Raw genomic sequence first — 20,281 nt, 5'->3', positions numbered from 1 at the left:
ACGGGTTTTGGAGTTTTGGACTTGAATCTATTTTTCAATTTATAAAATTGGATCCAAGTAGGATACCAAACAGACCCGTAGATTTTAGGTATTTTTTGTCAAAATTTGGTGAATTTAATTTGATTAGAGGGAGTGTGTTGTGCGAAGGACTACCAAGAATGACTCATGTTGGTCCCAACAATGCTTCTTAGGGTGTGATTAGTGACTATGATCCGTTGTTAATATGCTAGATTCAACACTCATGTGCGATTAGTGACTATGATCCGTTGATGCATCTTAATAGTAATAAAAGAGTCCAATGTGTTGTATCATGCGATCCCGACTCCTTACAATGTATTCTAATGAGTAGTATCATGTCAAATGCATGCTAAAGTATTGTAGATACAAGTCTAGCGATTTTGAATTTTCAAGAATTGGAATTGCTTGCGGGAAAACACCAAAACTGTGAACTTTTTATATCCTTGAATCCTTGATGTTGCTGAAAATGAAAAGAGAGAAGTGCTTGTGTTAATTCAATTATACAGTAGTCTATTCAATTGTACAGAGACTACTGTTTTTTGTCCTCTTTTTTTTGTGTTTTGCCAAGAAGTATCCAAAATCTACAACAGAAGCTGCAACCAATTGGATTCACTGTAAAAACTCTATTTCATTAGAAATTTTTTATTTAAAAATATATAAATAATGTGGTCCATATACATACTCCATACAAAGAAAAAGAAGGGGATGGCTTTTTATTTTCTGCAGTAAATAGTTGAATGTGACAACCAATGAATTTCCCAGAAGCCAACTTTTTTCTATTTCTTGCAATACACGTTTTGGAAATTTGGAAGGCTCACTTGTGAAGGTCAATGCTAATTTTCTTTTCAAGTTCGGAATGCTAATTTTCTTTTCGGATGCAAATCCAGCGATTTTGAATTTTCAATAATAAGGATCAGACAATGAATAAGAACGTCATGGATAGAGGTCAAGGTCTAGGTTCTTCCCACCACGTGATGGAGAAGTCTTGTCTTTTTTTCACGTTCTTTGCAGGTTAAAGTAATGATAAGGATAAATGCTTGCAAACTTGTAGAACGCCTTGGTTAATGTTCTCTAGTCAAATAACCATTGACTTGTAAAACCACAAGCATTGACTTGCATCCTTGTAGAAGACGTTTAGATAAATTTTTAGTATTCCAAAAATTGGATTTTTGCCTCCAAATCTCAAACCAAAAACCCTAGCTTCCGAACTTGTTCCAAAATTGTTATCAAGCCTTGAACCCTAATCATAAACCTACTCTAGGGCACTTATTGCTCGATTAGGCTTGGATATTCATGTAACTGGACCTTGGGGTTCAATCTTAATATAGGGTTAGTACGACGTAACCGGACATATCCTAGTTAGTTTAGTGCGCCTTGAGGTAAATTTTAACAAGTGGTTTGTTGTTGGAATCCCGATAAAATTTTGGAGGGAAAGATTGCAACACATATTCGCCAGAATAGGACTATAACGTCAAAGTTCATCGGGATAGAAAAAGTTCGCTGGAGTAGGTCTATCTCTACAAAATTCACCGAGATATTTCTATCCTGACGAAAATTCATCGAGACAGGTCAAGGTTATGTCTGATTATGTCGTACAAACCCAAGATTGAGATTGAAACCTTAATCACAAAGTCCTAGGTCGAGTTACATGAGTATCCAAGCCTAATTGAGTCCTAAGTGCCCTAGCACAAATTAAGGCCACGATAAAAGTTTAGCATACTAGCAAATGGGTTTAGAACTCGCCTACCCTCGTATTATCATAATCACTTGGAAATTTAAACAAGAAAAAACCTTTGCCGACGCTCTAGTTAGAGCAAGTCCACCGCTGGACTCAAACTAGGCAAAAGGCCCCCCTTGTGAGCCCAGAAGCCCTCCAACGCGTGACTAGGAGTCTAGGCAAGCCATGGGTCCCACCAACCCGGGCAAGCCCACTGACAAATTCTGCATGGGCTGAAGCCCGAAGGCGCTGACGTCAACGAGCGTAAATCCAAATTTTTTTTATCGTTGGCGCTTGAAAATCATGCGCCAACAGTAAAAAAAATTTGACTTTCAAGGGCTGATGTCAGCGCTGACAGAACCCAACGGAAAAATGTCACGTGGCGCTTCCTGGGCGCTACGATGATTTTTATATATATATATATTTCAGAAATCCGACGGCCCTCCTTTTTTGGGCCAAAAAAATACCAAAAAATACTAGATTTTTCCTTATAAATACCTATCAATTTTATTCACTTTCCACACCAAATCTTCATACAAACTCTTCTCCTTCCAATATTTTTTCCATTCCACTCACATTTTTCTACATACAAAATCTTCATACATAAATAATATGACTATTTATTAAAAATATTTGCACATGAAAACAAAGTTTAATTAAAAACAAACCTTATTTTATTGCAAACAACACACAAAACAAAGCCTAATTAAAAACAAAGCATAATTCCAAACACACCACGCACAAAATAAAACATAATTAAAAACAAAACATAATTCCAAACACACCACACACAAAATAAAGCAAACTTGAAAACAAAGCATTAATCTTGACTTCATCCATTATGATTGCCTTTCATCTCCCACAAGTGCTCGATCAAGTCAACTTGACGCCTCTCGTGAACATACGAAGATTGCATTTTCCGGTAATGATCAATCATGGGGTTGTTGAATTGACCATCTCGAAGTAATGGTTCGTGCTCCAATGGATGTCCATTTGGTCCAATCGGCCTTTCATAAATTCTATGGGATCCGGTTCGAACACATCTGGAGCATCATAATCATAATCATTCTCCACAATCATGTTATGGAGGATGATGCAAGTTATCATAATGCTTCGCAGCACCTTCTCATCAAACATCCAAGCAGCACCCCTAATAATACCCCGACGAGCTTACAAGATATCGAAACACCTTTTCACGTCTTTCCTGTAACCTTCTTGAAAGGCAGCAAAGCTTTTTTCCTTCTCGAATTGGGGATTCGGAATTGTTTTCACGAATGTTGTCCACCTAGGATAAATTCTGTCGACAAGGTAGTATGCACTAGAGTATACGGTATTGTTGATTTGGTACGTAATCTGGGGGGAATGACCTTGCAATACATCGTTGAACACCGGGGATTGACCAAGCACATTGAAGTCATTTTGAGATCCCGCAACTCCGAAGAAGGCATGACAAACCCAAGTGTCAAATGAAGCTACAGCCTCTAGAATTATAACTTTTTGGCCCTTTCGATTCCCATAATCTCCTTGCCAAGCAGTTGGGCAATTCTTCCACTACCAGTGCATGCAATCGATGCTTCCAATCATTCCTGGGAAACCTCGAGCCTCAGCTTTTTGTAGAAGCCTTTGGAGGTCCCTAGGCGTAGGTTTGCGAAGGTACTCCCTCGTGTAGAGATTTTCTACTGCATCACAGAATCTCACCAAGCACTCTAGGATGGTTGACTTTCTCATCCTTGCAATCTCATCCACCTATTCTGCAGATGCCCCATAGGCGAGCATCCACAAAACAGCTGTAAGTTTTTGCTCCGGGAGAAGACCCAAAACTCCAACAGCATTGTACTTTTGAATGAAGTATGTGTCGTAATTACAAATATCATGCATGATTTTTTGGAACAAATGTGGCTGCATTCTATATCTCTCTAGAAACTTAGAAACAAGATATAACGAATTTGGGATAAAGTAATCTTCCAAGAGATTCTTACCCCGAGACTCCTTACGTCTGTCCACATTCGGGGCACGACGACGGTGGTGTTGCCTTGATTCATTAAGCATACACATCGCTACAAGCATTTCTTCCTCTTCTTCATCGGCCTCCCAATCTTCCTCAGCACGTCTGAGCCGGATTTCTTCATCTTCTCGCTCTTGCCTCTCCAACACCCTCCTCAAGTTTGACATTGAGAGTAGAATGTGTTTTGTAAAATCTGAGAAATGAATGAATAGATAAGATATGGTGTGAGAGGTATGAGTTGATGGTGTAGTTTTATAGAGGGATTCAAAAGATAGAGATGACACGTGGCGCAATTTTAGAGGGTGAAAATCTTAACTGAAATATGATATTATAATTTTTTAAAAATATATGAAAATCTTATCTAACATGGGACACGTGTCGCAATTTTAGAGGGTGAAAATTTTATCTGAAATATGAGATTATAATTTTTTTTATAAATATCTGAAAATCTTATCTAATATGGGACACGTTGCGCAATTTTAGAGGGTGAAAATCTTATCTGAAATCTGAGATTATAATTTTTTTAAATAAATATACAAAAATTTTATCTGAAATAAGACACGTGGCAACCGAGAATCTCATATGAAAATCTTTTTTGAAAAATGATGGACATATGGCAACAAAAAATCTTATCCGAAAATTTAATTCAAAAATTTTATCCGAAAATTTTATTTGAAATTTTAGGTGATAATTTTATAATAAATAGTGACACGTGGCAATCGAAAATATTATATAAAAGCTTATAAAAATTAATGGTTCAAAGTTATTAAAAAAAAAAAGGAAATAAAGTACAATAAATAGTATTTGTCCTTGCCCTAACCTTTTGAAGTGGAACCAAAAAAAAAAAAACAAAGCTGTCACTATTAACGTAAATAGTCGCAGCCTTTGCCTTACCTTACCTTAGCCTCTTGGTCTATTAGATTTTTTTTGTAGTTTTTGTAAGAAATGTCAATCCTTTTTTTATATTTTCTTTTCTGAAATCTCTCATTCCAAATGGAGTTTCTCTAAAACAAGCCCAAAACATGCCATATAGGATAGGATAAGCAAAGCCCATCACCAGAAGAGGAAACAGTCAACAAAATTCTTCGAGGGAGGCCCTCGAAAAGTCTTGCATCCAACTCAACACCCTTTGGGACGGATTTGCCCAGATGGGTTTAACTTTTGACTCCTACATCTGTTTTTAAAAAAACACACATGATAAATTTTGAGTAAAAGTATTATCAATTATATGATAATCTCGTATTGATATTAAGAGAAACCGTATCAAAATTAATAAATTTTTTTGAAATAATTACAAAAATAAAGAGAATATCACAAAATAATTATAATTAATGCCGATTTGGAAATACAACTATGGATATCTTTAAAAATTAGTTTTGATATGATGAGAATAAGTATTGGCATATCTAATATCATAAGATTATCGATCGTTATTGTATCCAATATAGTAATGTCATGATTTTTTTTGGTCCTGAATATCATAATGGCAAGTAGTGGAACATTCCTAAGCAAAAAACATTAATAATGAACATTGGAGCTGAATCTAGTAGATATAAAATATGTGTATTGACCAAAAGGAAAAGACATAAAATATGTGTAGCTCGGTGCAAAAGTGAATCACCATGAGGAAGGGCAAAACAGTCAAAACGAATTGTAACGGCTAGTTGGAAAATTGCCGTTGGATTATGCTACGAGGGAGCCGGGAACAAACTGCACGCTCTCCTATAAACAAGATTCAGAAGATTTTGCCCCACTGGTTTGGACTTTGGTGTCTAACTCTCTCTGCTCTCAAGTTCTCAACTTCAGTGGTCACCATGAACATCTTCAAGAAGAAGACCTCCCCCAAAGGTTTCATCTTTTCCGTCTATCTCTCTCTCTCTCTTTCTCTCTCTAGGGTTTCATTTTTTCTTCCCCATTAGGGGTTTTCCATTTTAACTGTGTTTGGTGGTTGAGGAATTGTTGAACTGGAAATAGGTTTTTCATTGTTCAGGGTTTACTTGGATGAGCCTATACATCTACTTTTAGAGTTCATTTAACTCTTACTTTTGTTCATTACTATTTTCAGAATTTTAAGTTGGTTTACCGAACCACCAAATGTTTGGGGGTTTATATTTTTTATTCTCAGACTTGATTGTGTGGATTGTCTAGTTTTTTCAGCTTTTCTTTTTGTTGACAAAAGTTGTGAATGACTTTGACAAGTTGGTTGTCTAATTGAACAGAGGCTCTGAGGACAAGCAAAAGAGAAATGAGTGTTGCTACCAGAGGTATGTGTATGCTCTAGAGCGTCAGGATGAAATTTTGAAAGAAGATCTTCTGTTTATCTTGTTTGAATATGCTTCAAAATGGCTGATCCCTACTAGAGATGTGCATATTTGTATTCTGCTTGTTTTTTGCTTATGGTTCTTTGCTTTAGGCATTTCTTATCTTCTTTACCTTTGAAAATTGAATAAAAAGGAAAAAAATATGCTATCAATTGTCTTAGTTTTCATGCTTTCTTATGGGTTGCTATACTTAACAATTTTGTCAATCAAAAAGTTCCACACTTGGTCTGCGTATTTCAGCTAAAATTATATTGCAACTCTTTGGTTGGAGGCATCAAATTGCAACTACAATACTTGGTGCTTTAACTTTTCTTTTTCTCTCCCACTCCCCTTTTTCTTTTACAGGTATTGAACGTGAGATCGCATCTCTTCAATTGGAGGTATATGCTACAGTTACCCTAAATCTTCTGATTGATTCATTTTCCAGATTCTTCCCTCAGTGTCTTTAGTGTTTCTGCATTTCAGGAAAAGAAATTGGTGGCGGAGATCAAGAAAACGGCTAAAACTGGAAATGAGGCAAGCTTACTATTCTGTTTAAGTTGTTCTCTCCTCGTAATAGTTGTTATTTCAACCACTTAATTGTTACTCTTGGGGAAAATGAAACTGTTCATTCTTTGGTGCCATGTTTTACATTCCAATTATTAGCAGTCTAGGAATGATGCAAGCTGGTTACTGCACCACAGGAATAGCTAACTGATTCAGAAATGAATGTAGATTGATGCAGGAGGAACCATCTGAAACTATATATAGTCTTTCATCAACTGTAAATGAATGAAAGAACACATAACAAAGAAAACATAAAAGAAGGGCTCCAGCAATCGTAAGTGCCAAGTGAATGCTACTTCAGATATTATGAAATATAGGAGAAAAATAACCTACATAAATTTGCCCCATTACTGATAGGTTACCAAACTGATATGACTTGTTTTGCAATGTTTTTGAAATTTAACAAACTATAAGATGATGCTCCTTTATACAAACAGAGACCGCATATCTGCAAACTCCATATATAGAAATTATTTATGCAGGATGAAATTTTTGTATATGTAGATGGATAATATGTACAAGTATGACCAAACCCTGTCAATCATGCCTTATATGTCTTATCCAGGCTGCCACCAAAATCCTGGCTCGTCAACTCGTTAGGCTACGCCAACAAATTACTAACTTGCAAGGAAGTCGTGCCCAAATAAGAGGTGTAGCTACCCATACACAGGTCACCATTTTATGCTTTAAATTTGGTTGAAAGATTTTGATATATAAATCATGTGCCCAGAAACTTTCTGGGTGTTGATTTACTTTTAATATGTTTGCAGGCATTATACGCAAGCACTTCTATTTCCACAGGCATGAAAGGTGCAACTAAAGCAATGGTGGCAATGAACAAGGTATGCATTTCAAGAGGCAGTTTTGATACAAATTTGCAGCATTACTATTTATTACTATGTAGATTTCCATCATATTTGATTACTCGTCCATCTCTGACAATGCATGGTTTGAGAAATATTATGAGTCAAACAGTTCATTGTAATTCAACCACAAGGTTTCTAATTGTTTTAGCCCAATATTTTTTCTTTTCAGATTAATAAAGTATTATTATCATTTTTTTTTTCATTTCAGCAAATGGAACCTGCAAAACAAGTTAAAGTGATCAGGGAATTCCAGAAGCAGGCGGCTCAAATGGACATGACGGTATTACTAATGTTTTCCTGGAATAGTTTATTGGTTATTCCAATGCTAGGTTTGATCAAATGAAAACACAGCATGAACCAACCTTGTCCAAAGGAAATTACACTCGCCCAATGTGGTTTACTAGATCAGTACATACATGTGAGAGATGAATTGGATTTCTGGAATTATTCTTGGTTATTGCAATTCTGATTTTTATCAAACGAAACACACAACATTAATCAACCATGTATGTCTAAGGGAAATTACACTCATCAAATGTGGTTTACTAGATCAAATACATATATGCGAGAGATCTGAAACTGAAACCCTTTATCGCTTTAAAAAGTTGACAAAGTTGTACTCAGTTTTGGGCAGGACAATCAAACACTACTGACTGAACAACTTCCTCCCTTATTGGCCCACATTTTGTTCTGTAGTGTAATTATCAGATTGTCCTTTATGCAGATAGAAGCGATGTCTCCTAATTGGCCTACGTTTTGTTCTATAGTGCACATTTGTGTAAAATTTAATGTCATATTATCCTCTATGCAGATAGAGATGATGTCAGAGTCTATTGATGAAACCCTGGACAAAGATGAGGCTGAGGAGGAAACTGAGGAGCTTACTAACCAGGTGGAGTATTGGCATCGTAGTTGTAGTTTTGTTTTCTTGTACAGGAGTATCAGCATTATCATATTAATCTAGAATAAGCATATTTCATGTTTCAGGTTCTTGATGAGATTGGTGTTGATATTGCATCCCAGGTACCCGTCCTTGAGATTGATAGCTTCCATGACTTTGCTTTTATTATTGTTTTTTCTTTTTCTCGTTTTAAACTAACTGCTCTGTGATCTTCCTCTTGTTCCTTACAGTTATCTTCAGCTCCAAAGGGCAGAATTGCATCAAGAAATACTGAAAATGTTGCTCCGAGGAGTGCTGCAAATGTAGCTCCGAGGAGTGCTGCAAATGTAGCTCCGAGAAATGCTGAAAATGTTGTTACCAGGTACAAATGCTATTTCCTTGTTGCCATCAGTACCATAAATGGCTGTATAAAAGCTGTTGCCATAATAATTTAGTGGTGGACTGAATAGTTTGAATTCACTAACTGAAAAGCATCGGTACCATAAATGGCTGTATAAAAGCTGTTGCCATAATGATTTATTTCGTGTCCAATAGGTTCTAACTTATGAGTCCCGATCTCTTGGACCACAGGAGTCCAAGAGATTGTGGTCACCCACCGTTGAATATTAATCCAATGATTCAAAAAAGTTTTTTAAAAGGAGTGCAATAGTAAGTGAACCGTTGAATTTACATCCAATGGTGAGTGACCACAAATCTCTTGGACCCTTGTAGTCCAAGAGATCAGGACTATCTAACTTATATATTAACTTCAATCGGTTTTAACACTCTATTGTAATTATATGCAGTTCTGAATCTCCTGATGTTGAGGATCTTGAAAAGAGGTTGGCCTCTCTGCGACGTATTTGATAATGCATGTGGTGTGCACGTCATCACCGTAATCATATATAGTATATCCGTTTAATGTAAATTTTATCAACTTACAAGGCAAATCATATAAAGGAGAATATTGTAATACTATATTTGTTTTAGAAAAGTTTTCAGGACATGGCTTCAAGTAACAAAGTTATTAGTTTCCAGGATATGCTGTCTTCTTTGTTTTTCTACACCTTCTATAATTAGTTGCAACACTCCGTCCGACCAACTTGGACAAGAATTTATCAGGTGGTTGATATTTTACGGAGAGTCAGGCTTTGGTAGGTCAACCATGGCAACTATAGAAGTTTAGAAGTTGCTAGCTATTAATGTGAGAGTTACATTAAATTGAGGAAAAAAGAAGTAGCTCTTCCCACTGCAGGTCTTCAATTTCACAGAAAAAAATACAAAATTGAGAAGGGGTTATATAACTTAGTTTTGAGGTAATGACATGACATTCCAAATTTTATCATTACACAAGGGACAAAGAAAAGGGAAGATTGGACAGTCTGATGAATCCTTACAACTACTGCAATTAAGTTGTGATACTACGACTAATTAATCCTACACTGAACCAATCGTGTCCACTGTGCAACGCTCTTAGCTGTGTGTGGCAAGAAGGCGGACACGTTACCCAGGACAGGATGGCTGGTTGTCTAACCAGCTTCCAATCAGATTTGAGCTCTTCAAGGTATCCGGTTGGATGAATAATGCAGAAGATGGATGATGATGATGTTACTTGTTAACAAACTCGAGCAAGGCTACTTTCTTATGGCAACAGTTTGATTTAGGAAGCAACAATGTTTGACCGAATAAACCTCTGAGTAGTTATCTTTAAATGAGAAAACATTGAAGAGCAACCTAGCAATAATTTTAGGTAATTGTCTCCTTATTAGTTTTTTTTTATTTAAATACTAATATAAGCAATATTCTACTTTAATTTAATTCAAACTACGTGGTGGGGTTCGATCTGGAATGCAGACTGAGGAGCACATCCGATCTAGCCAATTTGGCTAAGCCCATGTCTGCATTAGAAGTATAACTGTGGAGAAGATGTGTTTTTTATTATTGTTTCTTTAAATTACTCCTTCACCCCCTAGTTCTAAAATTTGGAGAAACCTGCGGTCTTGTCTATACATTGATGACCAGTGGGCCGGTGACTACGTTGGTGCGCAGTTTCATGCAATGCAAGTGAATGAGAAGACCAGCCAAGGCAGGGCATCAATTGTGTAAGCAAGCAACTCATGTTTCTGTAAAAAGTAAAACTCTTCGTAAGTGAAAAAACTCAAGACCTACCAAACCAACTTAACAGATTGTTACAAAAAAATCTTGCAGCATTTGTAGTTATAAAAAAAGAGGGGAAACCAACTCAAGACCATATGTTTGTAGTGTAAATATCATAACTCTCTTTGCAGATGTATGAATCAATGGTGCGTATATGGATTATTTATCATTATATATGACAAACTAGTCCTTCTAAATGTTCAAAATTTCCAAGCTTCCTAAACCTCACTGCTTGCTCAGTCTCAATCAATCTCAGCTTATAGTTTGATAATTGATCAGCAACAACCATGGAGACCCTTTACCTTACCCTATCTCTAGGTGCTGCTTTTTTAGCTCTAACCATCTTTGCAGTCAAAGGGAAATCAGATGATGGCAAAAACCTTCCACCGGGGAGCATGGGTTGGCCTATTGTGGGTGAAACTCTGGAGTTTCTGTTTGGGAAGCCAGAAATCTTTGTGTCCAAGAGGATGAGGAGGTACTCCCCTGAAATCTTCAAGACCAAGATTCTTGGAGAGAAAACTGCTGTTATTTGTGGTCCTAATGGACACAAATTTCTGTTTTCTAATGAGCAGAAGTATTGCACAGCTTTTCGACCACATTCAATGCAAAAGATGTTTCGTTCGTATAAGGCTCCAGCAGCACAACCTGCTCATGACGAAGAAGCCAAAGTGTTGAGGTCACCGGGGTTTTTGAAGCCGGAAGCATTGGTAAGGTACTTGGGGATAATGGACTCTATCACCCAAGAACAGATGAAGGCCTATTGGGAAGGCAAAGATGAGGTCAAGGTGTACCCTCTGGCCAAGACCCTCACTCTAGGCCTTGCCTGCAGATTCTTCTTGGGCATAGATGAGCCAGGAAGAATTGCAAGGTTTGTTAGCTATTTCGATGATGTGACTCTTGGGATGCATTCACTTATTCTGAATTTCCCAGGAACAACATTCTACAAAGCAACCAAAGCAGCCGATGCACTTAGAAGGGAGTTGAAGACTGTGATTCCAGAGAAGAAGGCTGCAATGGCATCAGGAGCTTCCATGCATAACGTATTATCACATATGCTTGAGGCTACTGACCAAACTGGCAAACACATGCCTGAGGCTGAGATTGCTGACAAGATCATGGGTTTGCTCACAGCAGGATACAGCACTGTGGCTACTGCCATGACTTTCTTCATGAAACATGTTGGAGAGAGGCCCGACATTTATGCCAAAGTCCTAGCTGGTAATTAATCACCTCAACTTCACCTCCCTAAATTAATTTTCAATACTTCATTGGAACTTCGTTTATTTCTTGTTTGTGCTAAAATGTGATTTGTCTTGGAAAAACTAGAACATAAAGAGATTGCATACTCAAAGAAGCCTGGGGAATTTTTGGAGTGGGAAGACATCAACAAGATGAAATACTCATGGAATGTAATGTATGAGGTGATGAGATTCACACCACCACTTCAGGGAACATTCAGAGAGGCCTTGACTGATTTTACCTATGCTGGTTACACCATCCCAAAGGGCTGGAAGGTGTATATGTCACACTCATATAATACATTTTTACAGTTTTGAAGAGTGAAATTTATTTTGCACATCTGTCAAATAATAATTTCTTTGCTTAGAACTAAAGTTTTTTACTTCCATTTGTTTGCAGGTATATTGGACTGTTAGTACAACAAACATGAACCCAGAGTACTTTCCCAACCCAGAAAAATTTGACCCCTCAAGATATGACGACTTAAGTACATTCCCAGCTTTCACATTTGTTCCATTTGGAGGAGGACCAAGAATGTGCCCTGGCAAAGAGTATGCAAGGATTGCAATTCTCACTTTTGTTCACAATGTGGTGATGAGGTTCAAATGGGAAGTGTTGTTCCCAAAGGAAAAGATAACTGGCGACATGATGCCTACCCCAGAGAAAGGGCTTCCTGTTCGCCTTATACGTCACTAGGCATCAATCTGTTATGAAATATTCTGTGTTTTGAAATACTGTTCTATTGGTTTCCCCCCTTCAGCCTTCAGGTAATGTATTAGGGAGTTACAATTGTATTTCAGTTACAACAGTCAATCATATTAATGGTAGGAAATGGTCAGTTGTCAGTTAAGTTGTTATTAGGTCATAACTCCATATTTATGTTTATAATAATGACTTGCTGTAACTGTAGATTGTTCTCTACAGACTTGTATATATACTTTGTATAATGATCATATGAATGTCTAAGGGAAAATCAATTTCTATATATGGTATCAGAGCTAATGGTTAACGCCAACTAGCGATCCTCCAGTTGCCAACATTGAGAGTCATTGGCGCTTCTCACTCCTCACCCATAAGGGTATTTGTATGTATAGTGCTTTTTCCTCTCTTCTTCTCAAAGATGAATATGTTTTTTCTTTCCACCTTCGCTGTAGCCGCACCTACCACTACAACCCTTTCTTCTGTTAGCCTGTTATCCGTCTCCTCCATCGAGCTCTCTCGTGGCAACCCACAGCAGGTCCATTTATCTCCCTTGGCCATGATGACCAGATTTATGTTTCCTCCGCGAGCCTCGTCACCGCTCACTGAGTCTTCTCTTCACCGGCTTTTATCTCTCTCATGTTATGCTATCATGCCGTTGTTGTTCTCTTACACAGCCGCTACCTATCCCTCTTTTGGCTCTCTAGCCCCTTGTTATCCATCAATGTTGGGCCACTTCTCTCTGTTGAAACCGAGCAACAAACTTTTCCTTTCCTTTAGAGACCACACCTCTCTATCGTTGGTTTCTCCACTTGAAATATCTCTCCACTTCTTTGTCTCCATCGCGCTGTCTCTCTCACCTCCGCGAGCCTTGTCAACGCTCGCTTAGCCTTATCCTGGTCTGCAATTGTAGGTTCTTTCTCTCATGTATTTCTGATGGTTTCTCTATCGTGGTTTCCATACTTTCTCCTTATTTGTTGATGCTGCCTGTCATCGCTCATCGAGCCGTCTCTCTTTCCTCCGTGAGCCTCGTCAACGCTTACCGAACCTTCTCTACCATGCTACACAGCTGATGTTCCCTTTGCACAGCCCCTATATCTTCCTCTATGTTGCTGACTTGGTATCGGCCACTCAAGCCCTATCATTGTGTTGCTACCTTGGTATCGGCCTCTCACATTTTATCTATGCTCAACCTGTGTTCTCCTCCCCTCTTAAGCCCAATCTCTTTGATGTAGAACAGCTCATAGGTTTAGAGTAAACACTTAAACAATAGAACATAGAAGAATATAGGAGGTCGAGGAGACGAAAATATAGATCAAAGGGACGAAAGAGAGGACCGAAATCAGAGAACCGAGAAGGAAGAACAAAAATCACATAGTTTTAAGAAACTCAATATCCAAATCTGAATTTTAAAGAACTACATGGGGGTATTTATAGTAAACTAAAACCTAGACATAATAGAATAAAAATCCCTTGCTTAAACAGAAATCTTAACCCAAATAAAATAGAAAACTTAAAACTAGAAATCTAGAAATCTAAAAAAGTAGAAATCCTATTAGAATTTGAAAAACTAGAGAATCCAGGAAACTAACAAATATATTAGGAAACTAATAAATTTAGGTCATATGCATCCTGCATCACTCTTTCTTTGTTTTTACTCTTGGTCTCTGTCTTCTTCAATGCTCTCTTGCGTTGTCTTTCTTCTTCTCTGTTACTCGAGTATTGTCTTCTTTTCTTTATAATTCTTTTATGTTACTGGGGTATTCTCTTCTCTTCTTTTCAATTGTGTTTTCTCTCTCCCTGTCATGGGTTGTCTCTGCAATCTTAAGTTTCCTTTCCTTTTCATGGATTGTCTCTTGCATCTTGTTCTCTCTCCCTCTCTTGACTACTTTCTCTGTCTCACTTGGTTTCCTCCTTTATCTCTTATTATTGGTTTTTGGGTCAATCACTCTATATTTTAATCTATATGGGCCTCTATCCTCTTGTGATAATATTTTCTTTATTACTTCTCTGTTCCCCTGTGGTTTTCTTCCCCATACCTTATTGTTTCTATGGTGCTTTGAAATTCAAACTTGCTCATGCTCTCGTTTTCTTTTCTCTGTGTCCCAAGTTGGTTTCACCTCCTATACTCTACTGTTGTGCTGCACCCTTTCTTAAGCCCCCTTTATTCCCTTCAAATATTCCTTCTTTTCTCTCTGCACGCATCCCTTTCTGCTTTCCATGTGATGAATTTTCTTTTGTTTCCATTCCTCATCTTTATTATATTTATAAATAAAAAAATGCACTTGCCTGAATTATTTTTCTTTCTCATTCCTCTTTACAACATTGTCTATTTCTCTTTATCCTACCTAGAGGGTGATTCCTAGGTAGTGTTATGTTTCTCAGGTGCCTAAAGTTGTTTCCTAGGTACATTTGACTTGTATGTCAGCCCGTCATTTTATTCATTCCTTCCATGAGCCCATGCTCTCCTTCACTTGCTGCCTTTCAATGGGCGTTATGTTTACTTTGTTTCTCTCATGTTGTTCTTGCAACTCTGGAGATTGGAGTTCTTCTTTTTGGTTCTCCTTACTAGACTACTACAGCTGACTACTGCCATAATCTCCATCACCATGTAGTTTCTTCATTCAAATCTTGCTATGTTGTGCGCGCTCGATTTGCGGGTGAGTATTAGGGAGTTACAATAGTATTTCAGTTACAATATTTAATCCTACTAATGATAGGAAATGGTCAGTTGTCAGTTACGTTGTTGTTAGGTCATAACTCCATATTATATGTTTATAATAATGGCTTGTTGTAACTGTATATTGTTCTCTACATACTTGTATATACATTTTGTATAATGATCATATGAATGGCTAAGGGAAAATCAGTTTCTACATAATGAGAAAACTAAATGAGTGACACTTTTTTTCATTTGTAAATTTCAAGTTGAATTAGAAGTGATAATAATAAATATACATTTTGAGAGACTTGGCCATCACTTTCTTCTGCAACCTCTCTGCAGAACTGGAAGTGGTATAAATAAACCATATGTTATAACTTTGAATCTTCAAAGGTGAATGAGTGGTTTTCCATGGATAGCCTTCTAAATTTGACTTTCAGTTTACTGTTGACCAACTGATAAATTATTGCTCAAGTTGATTGTAAGAAAACAGAAAGATAAATCACTAGTTCTTAGTTAAGAATCACAATAACTCCTGCAAATGTAAAGACGGTTGGCCATTTTTAACTTTGATTTATACTGGGTGACTTGAAGGCAGCAAAAAAAAGAAAGTATATGCCTTCCACTAATATATATCATGCAACAAGTTACTGAGTTTAAACAAGAAATGAGAAACCATTTCGGCTATGATGCTTTTCATTTAGAGCATTTTGACTCTACTTTTGGTTCTACTTTGGAACACCACATTGAAAAAAAAACAGACAATTCCAATAACATTTGCAACATTTCGTGGTACCACATTTTCAGCATTTCTTTCTGCATCACAGCAGAAGTGATTGCTGGTGGCACCAGAGAGCCTCCCTCTTTCTTTATTCTTTTCCAATTGTAATTTTATTTATTTATGTATTTTTTTTTTTTTTTGCAACCTTTCTAGACAGCTTGATTAGAATCAAACAAAACCCTCACACTCCTATTGGACAAGCTATATTTGTAGAAGAAGTACAATTGTAGAGCATGGTTTTTATTTTTAGTTTTCAATTCCTTCTTCACCCCATATGCTTTTTCTTATACCATGTTACTAATTAGTTTCTATACATAGCTGATCAAGACCAAAACCCACATCCCCAAGATGCTACCTTTGACCCAAAACAGGTACATTTCAGGCTCTCCCTACCTGGGTTTTAATTAGTTTTTGGTTATCTTTTACAATAAGTGTATGTCTTTTAGGTTGTCGAGGGCATTGAAGGACTTCCAGTACATGATGAAAATGAAGGAAAGTATAGAGGGCTGAGCAGGCTTGGCTCAAGACCACCATATGCAAATTATGAGCCTGAAGGATGGAAATGCGAGTGTGGCCTACGGACTTTTCTATGCATTGATGACCAGTAACCTGGTTGGTGGGCATCAATTCTTTGAGCAACGGATCAAGTCACCATGTGTTTGTATTGTAATATTATACTACCTTTTGTAGATGTATGAATATTTAATTAATGAGAATTAGTCCTCCCAAATGTTCAAAATTGACTACTTTTGGCGTGCTACCTCCAAGTTAGACTTTGACAGAGTGGGATCTGGCCCTATATAAACCAAACTTTCCAAGCTCCTACACATCACTCCCTGCTTAGCTTCTCTTCCTAAACATAAGCCAATCTCAGCTAACAATTTGAGGCTTGATCAGCAACAACCATGGAGACCCTTTACCTTGCTTTGTCTTTGGGTGCTGCTTTTTTAGCGTTTATCATCTTTGCATTCAAAGGCAAATCAGATGATGGCAAGAACCTGCCACCAGGGAGCATGGGGTGGCCTATTGTGGGTGAAACTCTGGAGTTTCTGTTTGGGAAGCCAGAAATCTTTGTGTCCAAGAGGATGAGGAGGTACTCCCCTGAAATCTTCAAGACCAAGATTCTTGGAGAGAAAACTGCCGTTATTTGTGGTCCTAATGGACACAAATTTCTGTTTTCTAATGAGCAGAAGTACTTCACAGCTTTTCGACCACATTCCATGCAAAAGATGTTTCGTTCGTATAAGGCTCCTGCAGCAGCAGCTGCTGCTGCTGCTCTTCCAGCAGTAGCACAACCTGCTCGTGACGAAGAAGCCAAAGTGTTGAGGTCACCGGGGTTTTTGAAGCCCGAAGCATTGGTAAGGTACTTGGGGGTAATGGACTCGATCACCCAAGCACAGATGAAGGCCTATTGGGAAGGCAAAGATGAGGTGGAGGTGTACCCTCTGACCAAGACCCTCACTCTAGGCCTTGCCTGCAGATTCTTCTTGGGCATAGATGAGCCAGACAGAATTGCAAGGTTTGTGAGCAATTTCGATGATGTGACTGTTGGGATGCATTCACTTATTCTGAATTTCCCAGGAACAACATTCTACAAAGCAACCAAAGCAGCCGATGAACTTCGAAGGGAGTTGAAGATTGTGATTCAGGAGAAGAAGGCTGCAATGGCATCAGGAGCTCCCATGCATGACATATTGTCACATATGATTGTGGCAAGTGATCCAACTGGCAAACACATGGCTGAGGCTGAGATTGCTGATAAGATCATGGGTTTGCTGACAGCAGGATACAGCACTGTGGCTACTGCCATGACTTTCTTCATGAAATATGTTGGAGAGAGGCCAGACATTTATGCCAAAGTCCTAGCTGGTAATAATCACCTCAACTTTACCTTACTAATTGATTTTCAATAATTGAAATTGGAGCTTTGGATATTTTTTGGTGCTTAATTTGAATTGTCATATAAAAACCAGAACACAAGGAGATTGCAGACTCAAAGAAGCCTGGACAATTTTTGGAGTGGGATGACATCAACAAGATGAAGTACTCATGGAATGTATTGTATGAAGTGATGAGATTCACACCACCACTTCAGGGGACATTCCGAGAAGCCTTGACTGACTTCACCTATGCTGGTTACACCATCCCAAAGGGCTGGAAGGTAAATATGTCACCGATGCTGTTAAAAAATTTATGCTGTGAAAAACTTGTTCACTTTTTGTCTGCCTTATTAGCTTTTGGATTGAAACTAAAATCTTAAATATTTTTCTTATGCAGGTATATTGGACTGTTAGTACAACAAACATGAACCCAGAGTACTTTCCCAACCCAGAAAAGTTTGACCCCTCAAGATATGATGACTTGAATGCATTCCCAGCTTTCACATTTGTTCCATTTGGAGGAGGACCAAGAATGTGCCCTGGCAAAGAGTATGCAAGGCTAGCCATACTCACTTTTGTTCACAATGTGGTGATGAGGTTCAAATGGGAAGTGCTATTTCCTAACGAAAAGATTACAGGTGACATGATGCCAACACCGGAGAAAGGACTTCCGGTTCGTCTTCATCGTCACTAGGCATCAGATTATTTTGAAATTCTTCCTTGTTTTTTTGGTTGGTTGTAATATCATGTGATATTGGTATCCCCTTTTCTATTTGTATATTTCATGTTGAACTAGAAGAGATAATAAATATACATTTGAGCCTCATTGGTGTTATATATGTTGACTTTGGCCCATATATTTGGTAGGTGAATGAGTGAAAAACTATCTTCAAATTACAATTGGAAAATCTATTTCTTTTTTACCTCCATTAAATGGTCATCTATGATCACTACTCAATTACCTGGTGTACATCATGTTGTGGCAAGCAACTTCCAACCAAAAGATAGAACCATACAATACAGGGTTTAATATGCCATACTAATTTGGGAATAATACCATTTACCCCAATCATCCAAACAAGTCTGCATCCAAGTCTCCCACACCAAAAATTAGGAGGCTATGGGAATTAGAGGGCATCAAACAGGCGGATCCAAATGGTAAGTAATTGTGATTTTGTTCGATTTTGAAAATCAATAAGTTAAAGCGGTCTCAATACTGAACGACATTGTATTGTATTGTGTTGTTTCAGCCTTATTATACAAGGCTCTAAACTGAACCAAATTGTTCATTGCTGATTTTATTTGTACTTATCTGAAAATATTAAGTTGTAACTAATAACTAACATCATTAAATCATTATTTTGTTACTTTGAAAATAAAAAGGATGTTAGAATGTTGTAGAATTAGACTAACTTAAAAAATATGCAACACAAAAAAGAAAAAAAGAAAAAAAATAATTGGGCTTAAGTCCAAACCGCCCAAACAAAATCAAACTGCACATCTAGCAATTAGTCACATTGTTTCTTTCTTCTTCTTCGTTCTCCGTTCTTCCCTCCCAAACACCCGATATAAACCCTAGCCAGAACCAGCCCTGATAATTGAAACATGGATTTTTCCAGCTGGCGTGTAATTGTTGTTAGGTGATTGATCAAGGGGCAATCCCCTCACGGTGTATTGTTGTTGTCATACATGAGGTGACGGTACGGTTTCGCACTAGTACTGGTGTAACAGCAGCTAAATCATCCATGGAATTTGAGAGAGTGAGAGTTGATAGTCTGGAGACAGTGAGACTTGATAGCTTGGAAGCTAGAGAAGAGAATTTTTAATACGAGGTAAAATTTTCCCCCAGTCGTTAAAATTATTCTTAGATATACGAAAGAAGTAAGACATAATACAATGCTGCCAGATGCCTAAAGAATAGAAACAATGGAGAGCACACTCAGGAAAATATTCTAGGATTGAAGATGGGCAAGCAGTACCACTCGCTGAGCCTAGCCAGCTGCTACTATGGTACCACCAGAGATGGAGGCTGCCACCAGCAACCACTTCTGCTGTGATGGGCAGTACAAGTGTTCCAAAACAGAGAAAACTTCGTATTAGTTCGATTCCTAGTGACGTGTAAGGCGAACCGGAAGTCCTTTCTCTGGTGTCGGCATCATGTCACCTGTGATCTTTTCGTTAGGAAATAGCACTTCCCATTTGAACCTCATCACCACATTGTGAACAAAAGTGAGTATTGCTAGCCTTGCATATTCTTTCCCAGGGCACATTCTTGGTCCTCCTCCAAATGGAACAAATGTGAAAGCTGGGAATGCACTCAAGTCATCATATCGTGAAGGGTCAAACTTTTCTGGGTTGGGAAAGTACTCTGGGTTCATGTTTGTTGTACTAACAGTCCAATATACCTGCATAAGAAAAATATTTAAGATTTTAGTTTCAATCCAAAAGCTAATAAGGCAGACAAAAAGTGAACAAGTTTTTCACAGCATAAATTTTTTAACAGCATCGGT

The 20,281-nt window shown here is 37.8% G+C and overlaps 3 protein-coding genes and 1 pseudogene across 4 annotated transcripts in view; 3 read left to right on the top strand and 1 right to left on the bottom strand.

Annotated features, from left to right (window-relative positions):
- LOC18780618 (vacuolar protein sorting-associated protein 2 homolog 2) lies at nucleotides 5,460-9,393 on the top strand. Its single transcript, XM_007211872.2, has 11 exons — nucleotides 5,460-5,588; nucleotides 5,960-6,004; nucleotides 6,407-6,441; nucleotides 6,527-6,577; nucleotides 7,173-7,277; nucleotides 7,378-7,449; nucleotides 7,682-7,753; nucleotides 8,285-8,365; nucleotides 8,461-8,496; nucleotides 8,605-8,735; nucleotides 9,160-9,393. The coding sequence occupies exons 1-11, from the start codon at nucleotides 5,555-5,557 to the stop codon at nucleotides 9,218-9,220; spliced, it is 723 nt and encodes a 240-aa protein (XP_007211934.1). The 5' UTR covers nucleotides 5,460-5,554; the 3' UTR covers nucleotides 9,221-9,393.
- LOC18780695 (beta-amyrin 28-oxidase) lies at nucleotides 10,622-12,734 on the top strand. Its single transcript, XM_007213820.2, has 3 exons — nucleotides 10,622-11,728; nucleotides 11,837-12,024; nucleotides 12,149-12,734. The coding sequence occupies exons 1-3, from the start codon at nucleotides 10,798-10,800 to the stop codon at nucleotides 12,443-12,445; spliced, it is 1,416 nt and encodes a 471-aa protein (XP_007213882.1). The 5' UTR covers nucleotides 10,622-10,797; the 3' UTR covers nucleotides 12,446-12,734.
- LOC18780496 (beta-amyrin 28-oxidase) lies at nucleotides 16,732-18,608 on the top strand. The gene is made up of 3 exons (XM_007213901.2): nucleotides 16,732-17,760; nucleotides 17,865-18,052; nucleotides 18,169-18,608. The coding sequence occupies exons 1-3, from the start codon at nucleotides 16,797-16,799 to the stop codon at nucleotides 18,463-18,465; spliced, it is 1,449 nt and encodes a 482-aa protein (XP_007213963.1). The 5' UTR covers nucleotides 16,732-16,796; the 3' UTR covers nucleotides 18,466-18,608.
- The window catches only part of LOC18780537, a 2,091-nt pseudogene continuing 1,372 nt past the window's right edge, over nucleotides 19,563-20,281 (bottom strand). The window contains exon 3 of the transcript XR_002271228.1: nucleotides 19,563-20,184. The product of XR_002271228.1 is annotated as a beta-amyrin 28-oxidase (transcript). The remainder of the gene's footprint in view (nucleotides 20,185-20,281) is intronic.

The sequence above is a fragment of the Prunus persica genome, chromosome G4 (assembly GCF_000346465.2).
Source record: "Prunus persica cultivar Lovell chromosome G4, Prunus_persica_NCBIv2, whole genome shotgun sequence".
Lineage (NCBI taxonomy): Eukaryota > Viridiplantae > Streptophyta > Magnoliopsida > Rosales > Rosaceae > Prunus > Prunus persica.
The sequence above is the reverse complement of the archived record's forward strand: the minus strand, read 5'-3'. Positions and strand labels throughout refer to the sequence as shown.

Excerpts from the sequence above, each read along its gene's own strand:
- LOC18780496 (XM_007213901.2), top strand. The coding sequence starts at position 16,797 with ATGGAGACCCTTTACCTTGCTTTGTCTTTGGGTGCTGCTTTTTTAGCG. Across the intron at positions 17,761-17,864 it reads TTATGCCAAAGTCCTAGCTG|AACACAAGGAGATTGCAGAC; the intron begins GTAATAATCACC and ends TATAAAAACCAG. Across the intron at positions 18,053-18,168 it reads CCATCCCAAAGGGCTGGAAG|GTATATTGGACTGTTAGTAC; the intron begins GTAAATATGTCA and ends TTTCTTATGCAG.
- LOC18780618 (XM_007211872.2), top strand. The coding sequence starts at position 5,555 with ATGAACATCTTCAAGAAGAAGACCTCCCCCAAAG. Across the intron at positions 7,450-7,681 it reads CAATGGTGGCAATGAACAAG|CAAATGGAACCTGCAAAACA; the intron begins GTATGCATTTCA and ends TTTTCATTTCAG. Across the intron at positions 7,754-8,284 it reads CGGCTCAAATGGACATGACG|ATAGAGATGATGTCAGAGTC; the intron begins GTATTACTAATG and ends TCCTCTATGCAG.
- LOC18780695 (XM_007213820.2), top strand. The coding sequence starts at position 10,798 with ATGGAGACCCTTTACCTTACCCTATCTCTAGGTGCTGCTTTTTTAGCT. Across the intron at positions 11,729-11,836 it reads TTATGCCAAAGTCCTAGCTG|AACATAAAGAGATTGCATAC; the intron begins GTAATTAATCAC and ends TGGAAAAACTAG. Across the intron at positions 12,025-12,148 it reads CCATCCCAAAGGGCTGGAAG|GTATATTGGACTGTTAGTAC; the intron begins GTGTATATGTCA and ends ATTTGTTTGCAG.